Source organism: Pseudophryne corroboree, chromosome 9 (assembly GCF_028390025.1).
Source record: "Pseudophryne corroboree isolate aPseCor3 chromosome 9, aPseCor3.hap2, whole genome shotgun sequence".
NCBI lineage: Eukaryota > Metazoa > Chordata > Amphibia > Anura > Myobatrachidae > Pseudophryne > Pseudophryne corroboree.
In genome coordinates, this window is record NC_086452.1 from 184,164,939 (window position 1) to 184,186,568 (window position 21,630).

Sequence of the window (21,630 nt, forward strand, 5' to 3'; positions counted from 1 at the left end):
GCCCTGAGTGGGTATTAAAGGCAGTCTTCCATTCATCCCCCTCTCTTATTTGGATTAGATTGTACGCACCGCGTAGGTCAATCTTAGAAAAAATGGTGGCAGTACGAAGCTGGTCAAACAAGACCGAAATGAGAGGCAGTGGGTATGAGTTTTTAATCGTGATACGGTTCAATTCCCTGAAGTCGATGCAGGGTCGCAACGAACCGTCCTTTTTACCCACGAAGAAGAACCCCGACCCAACTGGAGACTGTGAAGGTCTGATAAATCCCTTAGCCAAGTTCTCCTGTATGTACTCTGCCATAGCCTGAGTCTCAGGACGTGACAGGGAGTACAACCTGCTCTTGGGAAGCTTAGCATTCGGCAACAAATCAATGGCACAGTCATAGGGGCGATGGGGAGGTAGTACCTCTGCAACTCTTTTGGAGAACACGTCCGCAAAATCTGCATAACATCCTGGCAATCCTGGCAAACTTAGCTGCGAAAGCCTGACTGGAAGGCTCAAGCAACTCCTGAAACAATCAGTACCCCAACTAAGAATCTCCCCAGAGACCCAGTCAAATTGAGGATTGTGGGCCCTTAACCAGGGTAACCCCAACACCAATGGGGCAAAAGTACAGACAGTCACATAAAAGGACAATTTTTCAGAGTGTGTGGTTCCAATAAACAAAGAAATCTGGCTAGTGCAAGAGGTAATTTTACCCTGAGATAATGGTTCCCCGTTTAACCCACAAATCTCAATTTCCGATGCCAAGGGTACTAAGGGAACAGAGTGTTTCAGGGCGAATTGGCGGTCCATAAAAACCCCGTCGGCCCCACTGTCCACAAAGGCCTCGGTCTTGACAGTTTGACCGAGGATCTTCAAGGTCACCGGAATGATAAAAGTCTTCTTGGGAAATTCTGACTTCTCCCTTCGGACCTCTTGAATCGGTGGACATCAAATGGCTCACGGCCAAGGTCCTGTTCTTGCTGGCTATTGCCTCTGCAAGAATGGTCTCTGACTTGGGCACCATGTCCTGGTGACCACCCTTTCTGATTTTCCACCATGACAGGGCGTTTCTCAGAACTCGACCCAGTTATTTACCTAAAGTGGTGTCATCATTTCACCTGAACCAAGAGATTGTGGTCCCGGCCTTTATCTCTTCGGACTTGTCGGCTAAAGAACTGTCTCTTAGATGTGGTTAGGTCTCTCCGTGTCTGTGTGGACAGGACTGCCTCTATTAGACGGTCTGAAGCCCTATTTGTCCTGTTAGGATTCCACAAGAATGGCTGGCCTGCGAATAAGCAAACCTTGGCCAAATGGATTAGAATTGTGATTGCATATACTTACGCGCAGGCTGGTCTTCCAGCTCCTGTTGTAAGGCCCATTCTACCTGGTCTGTTGGACCTAATTGGGCAGCCCGCCTTGGCACATCCACGGAACAATTGTGCAAGGTGGCTACGTGGTCTTCTGTGAACACGTTTCTAAGGTTCTATGCCTTTGATACCTTTGCCTCCCAGGATTCTTCCTTTGGATGCCAGATTCTCACTTCCACTAAGGCGTATTCCCTCTCTTGAGGAACTGCTTTAGGACATCCCTAATGTTTCCCTGTGGAAACAAATGTACCCTGCTGCAGAAAAGGAGAGTTATGGTAGACTTGCCATTAATAACTCTTTCTGTGAAGTACACTGGGTTCCACAGGGCGCACACCCTGATGCACCTAGATTCTTTGGGTTTGTATGGCATTAGCCACTGGTACCTTCTTCTGTCGTGAGATTGTGTTCTTATGTGACTAACATCTGCCTTCTGTCTTGCCTGCTCCTGCATTGGACTAGTTAACAAAACTGAGCTTACAGTGCCTGGAGGCGGGGTTACAGATGAGGCCTCTATGCATCGTGGGACAGGTAAAGCTTTATCTGTTGGTGCCTCTGGATCCAGATCCACTCTACACCCCGATGTTTCCCTGTGGAACCCAATGTACTTCACAGAAAGAGTTAACAATGTTAAGTCTACCATAACTATCCTTTTTCAATACCCTGTATTAAGCCCCATACATTGGCAACAAAAGACACCAGTATGGCTATAGCTTGTAAACATTGTATTAAAATAATATACAACCATATGTATATTAAGGTGTGTGTGTGTGTGTGTGTGTGTGTGTGTGTGTGTGTGTGTGTGTGTGTGTGTGTGTGTATGTATTAGTGATGTGCACCGGAAATTTTTCGGGTTTTGGATTCGGTTCCGCGGCCGTGTTTTGGATTCGGACGCGTTTTGGCAAAAGCTCACCGAAATTTTTTTGTCGGATTCGGGTGTGTTTTGGATTCGGGTGTTTTTTACAAAAAATCCTAAAAAACAGCTTAAATCATATTTACTGGGGGTCATTTTGATCCCATAGTTTTATTAACCTCAATAACCATAATTTCCACTCATTTCCAGTCTCTTCTGAACACCTCACACCTCACAATATTATTTTTAGTCCTAAAATTTGCACCAAGGTCGCTGGATGGCTAAGCTAAGCGACACAAGTGGCCGACACAAACACCTGGCCCATCTAGGAGTGGCACTGCAGTGTCAGGCAGGATGGCACTTCAAAAAAAATTGTCCCCAAACAGCACATGATGCAAAGAAAAATGAAAGAAAAAAGAGGTGCAATATGGAATTGTCCTTGGGCCCTCCCACCCACCCTTATGTTGTATAAACAGGACATGCACACTTTAACGAACCCATCATTTCAGCGACAGGGTCTGCCACACGACTGTGACTGAAATGACTGGTTGGTTTGGGCCCCCACCAAAAAAAGAAGCAATCAATCTCTCCTTGCACAAACTGGCTCTACAGAGGCAAGATGTCCACCTCATCATCATCCTCCGATTCCTCACCCCTTTCACTGTGTACATCCCCCTCCTCACAGATTATTCATTCGTCCCCACTGGAATCCACCATCTCAGGTCCCTATGTACTTTGTGGAGGCAATTGCTGCTGGTGAATGTCTCCACGGAGGAATTGATTATAATTCATTTTGATGAACATCATCTTCTCCACATTTTCTGGAAGTAACCTCGTACGCCGATTGCTGACAAGGTGAGCGGCTGCACTAAACACTCTTTCGGAGTACACACTGGAGGGAGGGCAATTTAGGTAGAATAAAGCCAGTTTGTGCAAGGGCCTCCAAATTGCCTCTTTTTCCTGCCAGTATACGTACGGACTGTCTGACGTGCCTACTTGGATGCGGTCACTCATATAATCCTCCACCATTCTTTCAATGGTGACAGAATTATATGCAGTGACAGTAGACGACATCTCAGTAATCGTTGCCAGGTCCTTCAGTCCGGACCAGATGTCAGCACTCGCTCCAGACTGCCCTGCATCACCGCCAGCGGGTGGGCTCAGAATTCTTAGCCTTTTCCTCGCACCCCCAGTTGCGGGAGAATGTGAAGGAAGAGATGTTGACGGGTCACGTTCCGCTTGACTTGACAATTTTCTCACCAGCAGGTCTTTGAACCTCTGCAGACTTGTGTCTGCCGGAAAGAGAGATACAACGTAGGTTTTAAATCTAGGATCGAGCACGGTGGCTAAAATGTAGTGCTCTGATTTCAACAGATTGACCACCCGTGAATCCTGGTTAAGCGAATTAAAGGCTCCATCCACAAGTCCCACATGCCTAGCGGAATCGCTCTGTTTTAGCACCTCCTTCAATGTCTCCAGCTTCTTCTGCAAAAGCCTGATGAGGGGAATGACCTGACTCAGGCTGGCAGTGTCTGAACTGACTTCACGTGTGGCAAGTTCAAAGGGTTGCAGAACCTTGCACAACGTTGAAATCATTATCCACTGCGCTTGAGTCAGGTGCATTCCCCCTCCTTTGCCTATATCGTGGGCAGATGTATAGGCTTGAATGGCCTTTTGCTGCTCCTCCATCCTCTGAAGCATATAGAGGGTTGAATTCCACCTCGTTACCACCTCTTGCTTCAGATGATGGCAGGGCAGGTTCAGGAATGTTTGGTGGTGCTCCAGTCTTCTGTACGCGGTGCCTGAATGCCGAAAGTGGCCCGCAATTCTTCGGGCCACCGACAGCATCTCTTGCACGCCCCTGTCGTTTTTTAAATAATTCTGCACCACCAAATTCAATATATGTGCAAAACATGGGACGTGCTGGAATTTGCCCAGATGTAATGCACGCACAATATTGCTGGTGTTGTCCGATGCCACAAATCCCCAGGAGAGTCCAATTGGGGTAAGCCATTCTGCGATGATCTTCCTTAGTTGCCGTAAGAGGTTGTCAGCTGTGTGCCTATTCTGGAAAGCGGTGATACAAAGCGTAGCCTGCCTAGGAACGAGTTGGCGTTTGCGAGATGCTGCTACTGGTTCCGCCGCTGCTGTTCTTTCTGCGGGAGGCAATACATCTACCCAGTGGGCTGTCACAGTCATATAGTCCTGAGTCTGCCCTGCTCCACTTGTCCACATGTCCGTGGTTAAGTGGACATTGGGTACAACTGCATTTTTTAGGACACTGGTGATTTTTTTTCTGAGGTCTGTGTACATTTTCGGTATCGCCTGCCTAGAGAAATGGAACCTAGATGGTATTTGGTACCGGGGACACAGTACCTCAATCAAGTCTCTAGTTGGCACTGAATTAACGGTGGATACCGGAACCACGTTTCTCACCGCCCAGGCTGCCAAGGCCTGAGTTATCTGCTTTGCAGCAGGATGACTGCTGTGATATTTCACCTTCCTCGCAAAGGACTGTTGGACAGTCAATTGCTTACTGGAAGTAGTAAAAGTGGTCTTCCGACTTCCCCTCTGGGATGACGATCGACTCCCAGCAGCTACAACAGCAGCGCCAGCAGCAGTAGGCGTTACACTCAAGGATGCATCGGAGGAATCCCAGGCAGGAGAGGACTCGTCAGACTTGCCAGTGACATGGCTTGCAGGACTATTGGCTTTCCTGGGTAAGGAGGAAATTGACATTGAGGGAGTTGGTGGTGTGGTTTGCGTGAGCTTGGTTACAAGAGGAAGGGATTTAGTGGTCAGTGGACTGCTTCCGCTGTCACCCAAAGTTTTTGAACTTGTCACTGACTTATGATGAATGCGCTGCAGGTGACGTATAAGGGAGGATGTTCCGAGGTGGTTAACGTCCTTACCCCTACTTATTACAGCTTGACAAAGGCAACACACGGCTTGACACCTGTTGTCCGCATTTGTGTTGAAATAATTCCACACCGAAGAGGTGATTTTTTTTGTATTTTGACCAGGCATGTCAATGGCCATATTCGTCCCACAGACAACAGGTGTCTCCCCGGGTGCCTGACTTAAACAAACCACCTCACCATCAGAATCCTCCTTGTCAATTTCCTCCCCAGCGCCAGCAACACCCATATCCTCATCCTGGTGTACTTCAACAGTGACATCTTCAATTTGACTATCAGGAACTGGACTGCGGGTGCTCCTTCCAGCACTTGCAGGGGGCGTGCAAATGGTGGAAGGCGCAAGCTCTTCCCGTCCAGTGTTGGGAAAGTCAGGCATCGCAACCGACACAATGCACCACAGGTATGGATGGATAGTATACTTGACGACACAGAGGTAGGTACAGCAGTGGCCTTCCGTACCGTACTGCTATATATAGTATACTGGTGGTCGCTGTGTAAGCAAATTGCAAAACTAAAATGCACCACAGGTATAGAATGTAGATGGATAGTATACTTAATGAATGACGACACAGAGGTAGGTACAGCAGTGGCCTTCAGTACTGCTATATATAGTATACTGATGGTCACTGTATCAACAAACTGCAAAACTAAAATGCACCACAGGTATAGAATGTAGATGGATAGTATACTTAATGAATGACGACACAGAGGTAGGTACAGCAGTGGCCTTCCGTACTGCTATATATAGTATATATAGTATACTGGTGGTCACTGTATCAGCAAACTGCAAAACTAAAATGCACCACAGGTATAGAATGTAGATGGATAGTATACTTAATGAATGACGACACAGAGGTAGGTACAGCAGTGGCCTTCCGTACTGCTATATATAGTATACTGGTGGTCACTGTGTCAACAAACTGCAAAACTAAAATGCACCACAGGTATAGAATGTAGATGGATAGTATACTTAATGAATGACGACACAGAGGTAGGTACAGCAGTGGCCTTCCGTACCGTACTGCTATATATAGTATACTGGTGGTCACTGTGTCAGCAAACTGCAAAACTAAAATGCACCACAAGTATAGAATGTAGATGGATAGTATACTTAATGAATGATGACACAGAGGTAGGTACAGCAGTGGCCTTCCGTACTGCTATATATAGTATACTGGTGGTCACTGTGTCGGCAAACTGCAAAACTAAAATGCACCACAGGTATAGAATGTAGATGGATAGTATACTTAATGACGACACAGAGGTAGGTACAGCAGTGGCCTACTGTACCGTAATGCTATATATTATATACTGGTGGTCACTGGTCTGCAAAACTCTGCACTGTACTCGTCCTATATAATATTATACTGGTGGTCCCCAGTCCCCACAATAAAGCAGCACACTGAGCACAGATATGGAGTGTTTTTCAGGCAGACAACGTATACTGGTGGTCACTGTCGGCAAAACTCTGCACTGTACTCCTGCTATATAATACAGCTGCTCCCCAGTCCCCACAATTAAGCAGTGTGAGCACAGATATATGCAGCACACTGTGAGCACAGATATGGAGCGTTTTTTTCAGGCAGAGAACGGATAACTGGTGGTCACTGATAAGCAAAACTCTGCACTGTACTCCTCCTATATACAGCTGCTCCCCAGCCCTCCACACAATTAAGCAATAGTGCACTGCACAGCACAATCAAGTTCAACAATAACGGAGAGGACGCCAGCCACGTCCTCTCCCTAACATTTCCAATGCACGAGTGAAAATGGCGGCGACGCGCAGCTGCTTATATAGAATCCGAATCTCGCGAGAATCCGACAGCGGGATGATGACGTTCGGGCGCGCTCGGGTTACTCGAGCCATACGGGAGAATCCGAGTATGGCTCGGACCCGTGTAAAAAGGGTGAAGTTCGGGGGGGGGTTCGGTTTCCGAGAAACCGAACCCGCTCATCACTAGTATGTATGTATGTATGTATGTATGTATGTATGTGTGTGTGTGTGTATGTATGTATATATGTATGTGTTAGTGATGAGCGGGTTCGGTTCCTCGGAATCCGAACCCTCCCCAACTTAACCCATTTTACACGGGTCCGAGGCAGACTCGGATCCTCCCGTTTTGCTCGGTTAACCCGAGCGCGCCCAAACATTATCATCCCACTGTCGTATTCTCGCGAGATTCGTATTCTATATAAGGAGCCGCACGTCGCCGCCATTTTCACTCATGCATTGGAGATGATAGGGATAGGACGTGTGCAGCGTTCTCTCAGTTGTGTTCAGTGTGCTGCAAATATCTGTGTGCTGCAAATATCTGTGCTCAGTGTGCTTGCAAATATTTGTGCTCAGTGTGCTGAAGTGAAAATATCTACGTTCTCTGCCTGAAAAACGCTCCATATCTGTGCTGCATTGTAATATATAGTAGGAGGACAGTGCAGAATTTTGCTGACCAGTGACCACCAGTATTATATCAGTACGGTAGAGTAGTCCACTGCTCTACCTACCTCTGTGTCGTCAAGTATACTATCCATCCATACCTGTGGTGCATTTAAGTTTTGCGCAGTATATATATAGTAGGAGGACAGTACATAATTTTGCTGACCACCAGTATATAATATATAGCAGAACGGTACAGTAGTCCACTGCTCTACCTACCTCTGTGTCGTCAAGTATACTATCCATCCATACCTGTAGTGCATTTAAGTTTTGCGCAGTATATATATAGTAGGAGGACAGTGCAGAATTTTGCTGACCACCAGTATATATACTGTATAGCAGTACGGTACAGTAGTCCATTGCTCTACCTCTGTGTCATCAAGTATACTACAAAAGTTCAGTAAAATGACCCAAAAATCAAAATTAAAAGCATCTGATGAGAAGCGTAAACTTGCCAATATGCCATTTATGTCATGGAGTGGCAAGGAACGGCTGAGGCCCTGGCCTATGTTCATGGCTAGTGGTTCAGATTCACATGAGGATGGAAGCACTCATCCTCTCGCTAGAAAACTGCAGTGCCACTCCTAGGTGGGCCAGGTGTTTGTGTCGGCCACTTGGGTCACTTAGCTTAGCCATCCAGCGACCTTGGTGCACCTCTTTTTTTTCTTTGCATCATGTGCTGTTTGGGGACTATTTTTTAAATAGGCCATCCTGTCTGACACTGCAGTGCCACTCCTAGATGGGCCAGGTGTTTGTGTCGGCCACTTAGGTCGCTTAGCTTAGCCATCCAGCGACCTTGGTGCACCTCTTTTTTTCTTTGAATCATGTGCTCTTTGGGGACTATTTTTTAAATCTGCCATCCTGTCTGACACTGCAGTGCCACTCCTAGATGGGCCAGGTGTTTGTGTCGGCCACTTGGGTCGCTTAGCTTAGCCATCCAGCGACCTTGGTGCAACTCTTTTTTTTCTTAGCATCATATGCTGTTTGGGGACTATTTTTTAAATCGGCCATCCTGTCTGACACTGCAGTGCCACTCCTAGGGGGAAATTTACTAAGCTCCCGATTTTGACCGAGATGCCGTTTTTTCATCAAAGTGTCATCTCGGTAATTTACTAAACACTAATCACGGCAGAGATGAGGGCATTCGTAATTTTTTGCAAGTCCAAGTAAAAAATTACGAATGAATACACCATCGGTCAAAACGCGGCTGTTTAAGTATGAATCTCGGTCATTTACTAAGAAGTGCAAAGCAAAAAACAAACAAACACTGCCGTGAAAAATTACAACTCGTAAAAAAGTGCTAAAAAAAACCAGACCTTTTTTTTTTATTCGTGATTGGATAGGCATGCACGGATCCATGAGATCCGTGCATGTATATCAGTGGGAAGGGGTGGGAAAGTGCTTATTTTTTCAAAAAAAATTGCCTGGGGTCCCCCCTCCTAAGCATAACCAGCCTCGGGCTCTTTGAGCCGATCCTGGTTGCAGAAATATGGGGGAAAAAATGACAGGGGTTCCCCCATATTTAAGCAACCAGCATCGGGCTCTGCGCCTGGTCCTGGTCCCAAAAATACGGGGGACAAAAAGAGTAGGGGTCACCCGTATTTTTAAAACCAGCACCGGGCTCCACTAGCTGGACAGATAATGCCACAGCCGGGGGTCACTTTTATATAGTGCCCTGCGGCCGTGGCATCAAAAATCCAACTAGTCACTCCTGGCCGGGGTACCCTGGGGGAGTGGGGACCCCTTCAATCAAGGGGTCCCCCCCCCCAGCCACCCAAGGGCCAGGGGTGAAGCCCGAGGCTGTCCCCCCCCATCCAATGGGCTGCGGATGGGGAGGCTGATAGCCTTTGTTGTAAAAGAAAAGATATTGTTTTTAGTAGCAGTACTACAAGGCCCAGCAAGCCTCCCCCGCATGCTGGTACTTGGAGAACCACAAGTACCAGCATGCGACGGAAAAACGGGCCCGCTGGTACCTGTAGTACTACTACTAAAAAAATACCCAAAAAAAGACAAGACACACACACCGTGAAAGTATAATTTTATTACATACATACACACATACATACATACCTTAAGTTCCCACGCAGGTCGGTCCTCTTCTCCAGTAGAATCCAAGGGGTACCTGTTGAAGAAATTATACTCACGAGATCCAGGGGTCCAGGCTCCTCGGGAAATCCAGGGGTAATCCACGTACTTGAAAAAAAAAAAAAAAAACGGTGTCCCGAACACGAACTGAAAGGGGACCCATGTTTGCACATGGGTCACCTTTCCACGAATGCCAGAAACCCACTTTGACTTCTGTCTAAGTGGGTTTCTTCAGCCAATCAGGGAGCGCCACGTTGTAGCACTCTCCTGATCAGCTGTGTGCTCCTGTCCTCACTGACAGGCAGCACACGGCAGTGTTACAATGTAGCGCCTATGCGCTACATTGTAACCAATGATGGGAACTTTCTGCCCTGCGGTTGACCTAAAGTGACGTCACCGCTGAGCAGAAAGTTCCCATCATTGGTTACAATGTAGCGCATAGGCGCTACATTGTAACACTGCCGTGTGCTGCCTGTCAGTGAGGACAGGACCACACAGCTGATCAGGAGAGTGCTACAACGTGGCGCTCCCTGATTGGCTGAAGAAACCCACTTAGACAGAAGTCAGAGTGGGTTTCTGGCATTCGTGGAAAGGTGACCCATGTGCAAACATGGGTCCCCTTTCAGTTCGTGGTCGGGACACCGGTTTTTTTTTTTTTTCAAGTACGTGGATTACCCCTGGATTTCCCGAGGAGCCTGGACCCCTGGATCTCGTGAGTATAATTTCTTCAACAGGTACCCCTTGGATTCTACTGGAGAAGAGGACCGACCTGCGTGGGAACTTAAGGTAAGTATGTATGTATGTATGTGTGTATGTATGTAATAAAATTATACTTTCACGGTGTGTGTGTCTTGTCTTTTTTTGGGTATTTTTTTAGTAGTAGTACTACAGGTACCAGCGGGCCCGTTTTTCCGTCGCATGCTGGTACTTGTGGTTCTCCAAGTACCAGCATGCGGGGGAGGCTTGCTGGGCCTTGTAGTACTGCTACTAAAAACAATATCTTTTCTTTTACAACAAAGGCTATCAGCCTCCCCATCCGCAGCCCATTGGATGGGGGGGGGACAGCCTCGGGCTTCACCCCTGGCCCTTGGGTGGCTGGGGGGGGGGACCCCTTGATTGAAGGGGTCCCCACTCCCCCAGGGTACCCCGGCCAGGGGTGACTAGTTGGATTTTTGATGCCACGGCCGCAGGGCACTATATAAAAGTGACCCCCGGCTGTGGCATTATCTGTCCAGCTAGTGGAGCCCGGTGCTGGTTTTAAAAATACGGGGGACCCCTACTCTTTTTGTCCCCCGTATTTTTGGGACCAGGACCAGGCGCAGAGCCCGATGCTGGTTGCTTAAATATGGGGGAACCCCTGTCATTTTTCCCCCCATATTTTTGCAACCAGGATCGGCTCAAAGAGCCCGAGGCTGGTTATGCTTAGGAGGGGGGACCCCACGCATTTTTTTTTATTATTTTACAGTGTTTAATTAAAAATAAATAAATAAATAAACCCCAGCACGGATCACACAGATCCGGCCGAGATTGATTGTAAAAAAAGTCGGCAGTGTTTTGCTAATCACTGCCGTAAAAATAGAAAAAAAACCACGAATGACATCGACATCGGAACAAAAGAAAAACCCGAATACGACAGCTTAGTAAATTAGTCGTAATCAATTCAAAAAGTTGCAGTTTTACACTTTCGATGTCATTCGTGATTGAACTTTGACCTGAAGCGGGAAAATACGAATCTTAGTAAATTTACCCCCTAGATGGGCCAGGTGTTTGTGTCGGCCACTTGGGTCGCTTAGCTTAGTCATCCAGCGACCTTGGTGCAAATTTTAGGACTAAAAATAATATTGTGAGGCGTGAGGTGTTCAGAAAAGACTGGAAATGAGTGGAAATTATGGTTATTGAGGTTAATAATACTATGGGATCAAAATGACCCCCAAATTCTATGATTTAAGCTGTTGAGGGTTTTTTGTAAAAAAAAAAAAAAAAAAAAAAAACGAATCCAAAACACACCCGAATCCGACAAAAAATTAGCAGGGAGGATTTGCCAAAACGCGTCCGAATCCAAAACACGGCCGCGGAGCCGAATCCAAAACCAAAACACAAAACCCGAAAAATGTCCGGTGCACATCACTAGTGTGTGTATGTGTGTGTGTGTGTGTGTGTGTGTGTATATATATATATATATATATATATATATATATATTACTTTTTTATATTTTTATTTTATACTGTATCTATCTCCATATGCAAATATTTTATGTCTGGCTTACAAGTTGGCTGGCTTATAACTAAAGTGTGACTATCTCCAGTAAATTGAACTATGTAACAAAAGTACTACATACAGGACAAAGACATGTTATCCTGGCTCATTAACTAGGTGGCATTATTTGTTGCACTGTGTTTATCTTATTAATACAAACTTTACTTTTGAAACAGTGCAAGGATACTAGTCAGGGGCGTAAGTTCACACCAGATGCCCGGAAGCGAGGTAGACAGTGGTATCACCTCCCCCTCCCCCAGCACCTGCTTGTGAATACGCTGAAGCCTGTGCTCTGGGGTGTTAGGTATATATGCAGAAATACAAATGCAAGGTGTTATGTTATACATTGTTCTAATGGGGAATTACTGTAGGTATAGAGGTGGGTGTAGTACGGCTGACCGGCGGTCTCCTGACTGCCGGTCAGCTTACCGACGCCGGGATCCCGGCAGCATACCAACGCCGGGATCCCGGCGGGGAGGGGCGAGTGCAGCAAGCCGCTTGCGGGCTCGCCACGCTGCGGGCTCGGAGGCGACCTGCGGTCGCCGCGGGTTCTATTCCCACTCTATGGGTGTCGTGGACACCCACGAGTGGAAATAGTCCCTGTTGGTCGGCATGCCGACCATCGGGACAGTGACCCGTCGGGCTGGTGGAGGAGGTCATGTGACTGTCGGTCAGCTGACCGGCGGTCACATGAATACCACCCATAGAGGTACCACTATTCCCTTTCCCTGCCCCTGGTAGTATATCCTGGGTTCATAATATTCAGGGATAAGGACTCACAGTATTCAATCACAGGGTAACAGAGCCGGCCCTAACCAATATGATGCCCTAGGCAAGATTTTGTCTGGTGCCCCCTAGCACCACCGCTGGTTCTGCCTCTGACCTTGCACCTCTTTCCCAGCACCATTACCCCTCACCCATAGCAGTCCTTGTACCCCCTATATTTTAAATAGGAACAGTTCGCACATTTGACGCACAGCCCAAAAAGGGGCATCTTCTTGCTGGGAAGGGGCATGGCCACACAATAGTAACCCCAATTCCAAATACGCCACACAGTACTGCAACTTTATTCACATTTTATCTTGCGATAGTGTCCATAATTCATATAACATGACATCCCACAGTAGTATCACTTTACCTTATAAACGTTACTCCTCACAGTAGAGCCCCTTATTCACATTACATCACACTGAATTGCTTCTTATTCACATTACACCACACCTTATTGCTCTTTATTCACATTTAAACGACACAGTAGTGCCCTTTCTATATGCAACGCCACATAGTAGAGCACCTTATACACATAATGGCACACATTAGTAATGCATTTATACACAATTCCACACAGTAATGCCCCTTACACATATGAGACATATTAATGTCCTTATAAACATAATGCACCCTACACATTGACAACCTTTATTAATGCCCTTTTACACATAATGTCCCTTACACATATGCCGCACATTATTAATGCCCTTATACACATAATGACACACACAGTGCCCCCTACACATTTGCTGCACATTATTAGTGCCCCTATACACATAATGACACACATACAGTAGTACCCTGTTACACATATGCCGCACATTATTAATGCCCTTATACACATAATGACACACATAGTGGCCCTTTACACATATGTTGCACATTATTAATGCATTTTTACATGACACACATAATGCTCCTTACACATATTCTGAACACTACTGCACAACCAACTCACTCACATGCACACAGCACTCACACTTCCACTAACACTGTGACCTCTGCCTGGATACAGATGTGTCCTCACAATTCTTGCATCAACGTCGGGAACCTTGTTTTAATGAAAATGCATCTTATTTGCATTGCTATGTGGCTAGGATGCACAAGCTGCTTCTACTGATTAAACTGATATGCAGCATGCGTATATACTGTGTGAGACTGTGGCTGTATCTGCATATGAAATGCTACATACAGAATATAGGCATGCCGCATATCATTTTAATCAGCAGAAGCTGATGATGCCCCTAGGCATATCAAATGCCCTAGGCAATTGCCTAGTTTGCCTATGCATATGACCGGCTCTGCAGGGTAACATACACAAAACACACAAAGTTGGGTGGTGGGGGGTAGGACCGTTACTGAGCAGTGATCGCGCCATCCCATAAAAAAAAAGTGGGTCCAAGGGACCCCTCACTTTTAAAAAAAAATTGGTGTCCTCCCTGTCCTTTTCTGGGTCCCATCGGAATGAAGGTTTTTATTAATCTTATTATAAAAATATAAAAACACAGACTTGATTTGGACACTACAAAGTGTTGAAAGGGGGAGGAGGGGGTTGACTATGCTGCTGGGCTGTGTAGCATACAGGACACTACACCAGAGCTGTAACTAGTCATTTTGGAACCCTAAGGCAGAAAGTGAATTGGTGCTCCCCTTCCTACATGCTAAAGCATGGACAGTGCAGCAATAATTTAGAGCCATTGCTTCATGCAGAAGGGGAGTGACCACATAATAGTGGCAATTCACATTACACCACACAGTAGTGCAGCTTATACACTTTGCAACAGGTAGAATCTCCTATACACTTTGCGCCAGGCAGCACACCCTATACACTTTGCGCCAGGCGGAGCACCCTATACACTTTGCTCCAGGCGGAGCACCCTATACACTTTGCGCCAGGCGGAGCACCCTATACACTTTGCTCCAGGCGGAGCACCCTATACACTTTTCGCCAGGCAGAGCACCCTATACACTTTGCGCCAGGCGGAGCACCGTATACACTTTGCTCCAGGCGGAGCACGTTATACACTTTGCGTCAGGCAGAGCACGTTATACACATTGCGCCAGGCAGGACACTGAGATGCACTGCACCAGGCAGGGCACTGAGATGTACTGCACCAGGCAGCACAAGCCCATCCACCACCCCACACACGGCCTGCTGCAGCCCGGGCACACATGCCGTCGGGGGGACGGACACCGGGCTGGGGGCATAAGACAGATGCGGAGCTGCACTCACCATTGTGGAGGAAGACACTGTGCTGGGTGAGCTCTTGGTGCTGGCAGCAGAGACAGGGTCAGCGAGCAGCGGGGAGGAGGTGGAGCAGAGCCGATGAGCGGGGCCAGTCTGCCAGCGCTGCAGCACAGGTTCATGGTGCTGCAGCGGAGCCCAGCCCAGGTCAGCACACAGCGCCGCGGTGAGGGGGATTCAAACCGCGCCGAACTGGTGGTAGACATCGCAGACTATGATTGGCTGCTCCTCCCCACTGCATGCTGACCCTGTCGCCGCCGCCGCTGCAGGAGGTGATTGGCTGAGGAAACAGCCAGTCCCCTCCTGTGACCTCCAAATGGATAGCGAGATGCCGCACACAGATACAGATGAGCGCTTCCTGGGGTACCCGCTCATCTTTTAAACGGGAGTCCCAGGTAGCCGTTTCTGGGTAAAATACACACCATAGCGCGTTTGTGCGATCACTGCTGAGAATGGTCCTGGAAACAGTCTGTGGAACAGTCTCTGCTGATTATAATTCAATATGTAAAATTCAGAGACCTAAAATAGTTTCTTCTCCTTAAATGAGAATGTACACTTGGGCACCCAGTAGCCAGCGGAACCTCTATGTTTATTGTCTTTACTGTTCTGTAACAGGATCCAGAGTCTGCAGATTACTTTTGCCGGACAAGAATCATCTGGGTTATGTACCCTATGCAGCTGTGGGGGTTGAAATTATATGAACGCCGGTCACCATACCGACTCTGGGATCCGACTCCACAGCCTGAACCTAACCTTCACCCCCTACCCGCAGCCTAACAGTCACACCCCCCGCAGCCTAAACCTGACCTGTTCTCCCCCCCCCCCATCCCCACGCAGCCTATCCCTATCATCCTCGTGCGGTGCCTAAACCTAACACTCCCTCCCCCCCCCCCCCCCCCCCCACACACACACACACACACACACACACACACATACACACACACCGGTCCTGGGATTCAGGCATCTGTATAACCCGAACACTGGCATGATGGTGACCGCATTGCTATAGTATAGATAGTTATTTATAATGAAGCAGGGACGGCGGCACTCGGGGATTAGCACTAAAGAATAACAGGACCACCTAGTGTTGGTTAAGCTTAAATTGTGGGATTTGAGTCTACGACTGTTTGGTGGTATAGTAGATTTACAAATAAGTATTGATTGCCAAAAGGTACTCAGCTGTCCTGATTGCCTGTCCCTGGTGATCTTGGTTGAAGCCTGTCTCCCATCAGCACAGGACAAAGCATATATTAAGCTCTTTTTGCAAATAACCCACTTCCATTATGTGACTTCTGCACTATCTTCTGAGTTTATCTTGCAGTCAGCCATTGTCCTTGAGGATCTTCCTCTTTGGTTTGTTTATTTTTGCACTGCCACCAATACTCCTCTCTGGGTTCTCTTCCCTTCTAGACTTCTTCCATTGGAATGGTTCATTCATAGCTACTACTATAAGCAAGAGGGCAGAATCTAAGATGTGACTTGCCACAGCTTTCTCCCATTCATTGATCCTTGGTGGCTCATGTAGTGCCAGTTTGGATTTGGGACTTGCAGATTGGTTGACATTGAATCTCTCTAGATTCAATTCCACCAGAACTGTAAAGGGACCCATACACTAGAGCGATAATGCTCAATTTCATCTGATTTCGGGCATTCGGCCTGATATATCGGATGAAATCGGGCATTTTGGAGGTGTTTCCGATCTGATGCGCATTCCCGTGAGCATCGGATCGCATCCTCCAGACTGAATGTGCTGCACATTCAATCAAGTCCGATCTGGGGGCATGGCTGGGAATGCCTAGGATCGAAAGGACAGCATACGATGTATCTTGGGCGATCCTGCCCTCCGGGAGGCTGCTGGGGTGATGAGCCTGCGACATGTGGTCGCATAAGTGTATGGGGCCCTTAAGATGATCTCTGCTTACCTGCCTTGACTTCATGAATGATGACTCCACCAGGATTGTTGAACTATCTCCAGGTCAGCATGCCTCACCAGGCTGCTCATGTTTAACCCTGGGTCCCTGCTTCAAGTACAAGAACAAGTTCTTAATCATGTGATTCTGGTGCTAAATCTCCAAATTCTCTCTCCTATTGACTTTTTTTTTTCTATAAAGCTTCCTTACTGTGTACCTGTAGTTTAGTCTGACCCACTGTGCTGATCCTGCATTTCAGGAAGTCTTGCTCTGTCTATTTACTAAACTTTGGAGAGAGATTAAAGTGGACGGTGATAAAGTACCAGACAATTGGCTCCTGTCATTTCTCAAACATAGGCCCTCATTCTGAATTGATCGCTCGCTAGCTACTTGTTGCAGCCTTGCAAACGTATAGTCGCCGCCCACGGGGGAGTGTATTTTCGCTTTGCAAGTGTGCGATGGCATGTGCAGCCGAGCGGTACAAATTTTTTTTTTGCAGTTTGAGTAGATCTGAACTTACTCAGCCCTTGTGATCACTTCAGCCTGTCTGGTCCCGGAATTGACGTCAGACACCCGCCCTGCAAACGCTTGGACACGCCAGCATTTTCCCTACCATTCCCAGACACGGTCAGTTGACACCCATAAATGCCTTCTTCCTGTCAATCTCCTTGCGATCGGTTGTGCAAATGGATTCGTCGCTAGAAGCATTGCACAGCAACGATGCTGTTTATAGCCATACGATGCTCGTGCGCATTGTGGTGCATGCGCAGTAGTAACCTGATCTCTGCACTGCAAAAAATGACAGCGAGCGATCAACTCTGAATGAGGGCCATAGCCTGTAACAATTAGGAGTTCATTGACTGGTACTTTCTCTCTCATAGGCTTAGTAAATAGACCATACAGACTGTTTGTTTGGATTCTGCTTCCATCTTTTTCCCTAACCATGGCCTATTACTGACACTACTCTTGTCCTTTTCCTGCCCTGACAGGAAATTGTTTATTGGACTTTGGCCTGCTTGCCACTGACCTCAGTTTGGTTGCTCTAGTCTGCTTTTGCCTGCTGCCTTCTCCGTATCTCAGATTGGTAATTGTAAATTAATTGACCAGCTAGGATTGTTTTCCTGGTTACAATTTGGTGCCTGCAATTTCAAGGCTTAGAGACTATGCAACTCCCCAATCTTTACCAGTAGCCACTGGAAAGTGCTTTGTGTTTCACTATCACTTGCACACACAGGTTGTTTCCCTTTAACATAACTAGCTCAGAGGTTAGGTACACTACTAATATGGCATGGCACCAAAACGGAGTTCTAAAGAATGCTCTGGCATACCAAAATTCAGGGGCACAGATTTAAGCCTGTGGTCAGCGGCCGTGTATGACATTACAGTATCTTGATTTTGCACAGCTGTTCTTTTACTACCTCTGCCTGTCTCATTAAGTGTTCTGTCAAAGTTATTCCTGCAATACCTAAAGTAATCTATTATCAGGATCTTGAAGACCTTGGGCATCCAAGACCTCATGAAGTAGTTCCAGGTTATTCCTTCACCTTTATTGTTCTAACACATCCAGAAACACATACAGTTAAAACTGCACAAGTACTGGAGGGCTTAAAAATGCAATAACATATTACGGTTTATTTTCTACTTGTATATTTAGCCTTAGTTTAATAGAACAAGTCCAATGCCAGTAGATTACAACATAGTCATAGATCAAGGGTTGTGGTACAATAGATTTATTTCATGCAATTGTATGACAGTATTGGTAAAAAAAATAAGATCTTTTCAAGATGTTGTTTTTTTTAATTATTATTATTATTATTATTATTATTATTTATTTCCTTTGTTTCTAGTCCAATATTCACACCTTCACTATGGAAATTATCTGTTTCTCTCTTTCCATGAAGGTATTGAAAAGTTTAAAGGACAAGTTCTACATTGTCGAGAATACAAGAAGCCAGTTGGGTTTGATGGTAAAAGAATATTAATAGTTGGCATGGGGAACACTGGAGTTGATATATCAACCGAGCTTTGTACACGAGCCTCACAGGTATATTGTGGAACTAGGAGTTCAGTGACATACTGTATAATATGTGAATTATTTTTACTGAATTGTATTTGAAATCTAAGAGGAAAATGCTATGCTTTCTCATCTGTTTATTTTAACCTGTCTAATTGTAGTCTTTGATTACAGATCTACAAATGAAGATCATTTAATTTAAAATTAATACATTTAAAAACAAAAACAAAAAAAAAACCAATGATCTGGCACATATCAAACCTGACTCACTGAATTAGAGATGAGCGGGTTCGGTTCTCAGGGAACCGAACCCTACTGAACTTCACGATTAGAGTCCGGTTCCGAGCCAGGCTCGGGTTTTCCCGCCTGACTCAGAAATCAGAACGAGGCAAAAAGTCATCACCCCGCTGTCGGATTCTCGCGGGGTTTAGATTCCATATAAGGAGCCGCGCGTCACCGCCATTTTCACTCCGGCATTGGAGAGTGTAGAGAGAGGATGTGTCTCCGTCCTCAGTGTCCGTGTCTTGTGCTGTATTTGTCCAGTCACAGTGTTTGTGTCCTCTTGCTGCCATATGTCCATTGCTGCTGTGTTGTGCTGCATCAGACCAGTGGTAGTGTCCTGGCCATCAGTTATTCCAGTGACCAGGCAGTCACAGTGGTATACGCTGCTGCTATACAGTATGTCCACTGCTGTCGAATTATAATAATAACAATAACAACAACAACAAGAAGTCCCTTACAGTGTTGCTGTGTTGTGCTGCATCAGACCAGTGGTAGTGTCCTGGCCATCAGCCATCTGTCATTCCTGTGTCGCATATTGTGTTATATAACTCCAAAAAAATAATGGAGAACAAAAATTTGGAGGATAAAATAGGGAAAGATCAAGAACCACATTCTCCTAGTACTAAAGCTGCTGCCACTAGCCATGACATAGATGATGAAATGCCATCAACGTCGTCTGCCAAGGCCGAAGCCCAATGTGGGGTATGTAAAATCCAAAAAGCCAAAGTTCAGTAGAAAGACCCAAAAAAATAAATTTAAATGGTCTGAGGAGAAACGTAAACTTGCCAATATGCCATTTACGACAAGGAGTGGCAAGGAACGGCTGAGGCCCTGGCTTATGTTCATGACTAGTGGTTCAGCTTCACATGATGATGGAAGCCCTCATCCTCCCGCTAGAAAAATTAAGAGTTAAGCTGGAAAAAGCACAGAAAAGAACTGTGCGTTCTTCTAAATCACAAATCCCCAAGGAGAGTCCGTGTGTCGGCGGTTGCGATGCCTGACCTTCCCAACACTGGCTCCTTCCACCATTTGCACACCCCCTGCAAGTGCTTGAAGGAGCACCCACAGTCCAGTTCCTGATATTGAAATTGAAGATGTCACTGTTGAAGTACACCAGGATGAGGATATGGGTGTTGCTGGCGCTGAGGAGGAAGTTGACGATGAGGATTCTGATGGTGATGTGGATTGTTTAAATCGGGCACTGGGGAAGACACCTGTTGTCTGTCGGATGAAGAAGCCCATTGTGATGCCTGGGCAAACTACCAAAAAAGCCACCTTTTCGGTGTGGAATTATTTCTCCACAAATCCGGACAACAGGTGTCATCTGTTGCCTCTGTTAATCTGTAATAAATAGGGGTAAGGATGTTAACCACCTATGAACATCCTCCCTTATACGTCACCTGCAGCACATTCATCAAAAGTCCGTGTTAAGTTGTGAAACTTTGGGTAAGAGCATAAGCAGTCCACTGACACCTAAATCCCTTCTTCCTCCTGTACCCAAGCTCCTGCAAGCCACACCACCAACTCCCTCAACGTCCACTTCCTCCTCAGTCAGGAACGTCAGTAGTCCTGCAGGCCGTGTCAAGACTGAGGAGTCCTCCCCTAACCGGGATTCCTCTGGAGGATCCTTGAGTGGTATGCCTACTGCTGTTGCTGCCGCAGCTGTTGGTGATGCTGGAAGTTAATCATCATCCCAGAGGGGAAGTCAGAAGACCACTTGTACTACTTCCAGTAAGCAAGTGACGTCCAACAGTCCTTTTGTGAGGAAGATGAAATATGACAGAAGTCATCCTTTTGCAAAGCGGATAACTGAGGCCTTGACACTTATGTTGGTGTTAGATGTGCGTCCGGTATCCGCCATTGGTGCAGTGGGACTTAGACAATTGATGGAGGTATTGTGTCCCCGGTACCAAATCCCATCTAGGTTCCACTTCACTAGGCAGGCGATACTGAGAATGTACAAAGGCGTCAGAAAGAGAGTCACCAGTGTCCTACAAAATGCGGTTATATCCAGTATCCACTTAACCACGGACATGTGGACAAATGGAACAGGGCAGACTAAGGACTATATGACTATGATAGGCCACTGGGTAGATGTATGGCCTCCCGCAGCAACAGTAGCAGCATATTGCAAATGCCAGCTTGTTACTAGGCAGGCTACACTATGTATCACAGATTTCCATAAGAGGCACACAGCTGACAACCTCTTACGGAAACTTAGGAACATCATCGCGAATGGCTTACCCCAATTAGACTCTCCTGGGGGTTTGTGATATCGGACAACGCCACCAATATTGTGCATGCATTACATCTGGGCAAATTCCTTCACGTCCCATTTTTTGCCCATACAATTTATTTGGTGGTGCAGAATCTTTTGAAAAATGACAGGGGTGTACAGGAGATGCTGTTGGTGGCCCGAAAAATTGCGATCCATTTTCAACATTCAGCCACCATGTGCAGAAGACTGGAGCGACTGAACCTGCCCTGCCATCAACTGAAGCAAGAGGTGGT

At 46.6% G+C, this 21,630-nt stretch overlaps 1 protein-coding gene across 2 annotated transcripts in view; it reads left to right on the forward strand.

Annotated features, from left to right (window-relative positions):
• Positions 1–21,630, forward strand: part of LOC134957820 (dimethylaniline monooxygenase [N-oxide-forming] 2-like) — a 213,793-nt gene that overhangs the window by 92,208 nt on the left and 99,955 nt on the right. For both annotated transcript variants that reach the window (XM_063940009.1, XM_063940008.1), the window contains exon 5: positions 18,725–18,867. In XM_063940009.1, the coding sequence (XP_063796079.1) occupies positions 18,725–18,867 (143 nt within the window). The remainder of the gene's footprint in view (positions 1–18,724; positions 18,868–21,630) is intronic.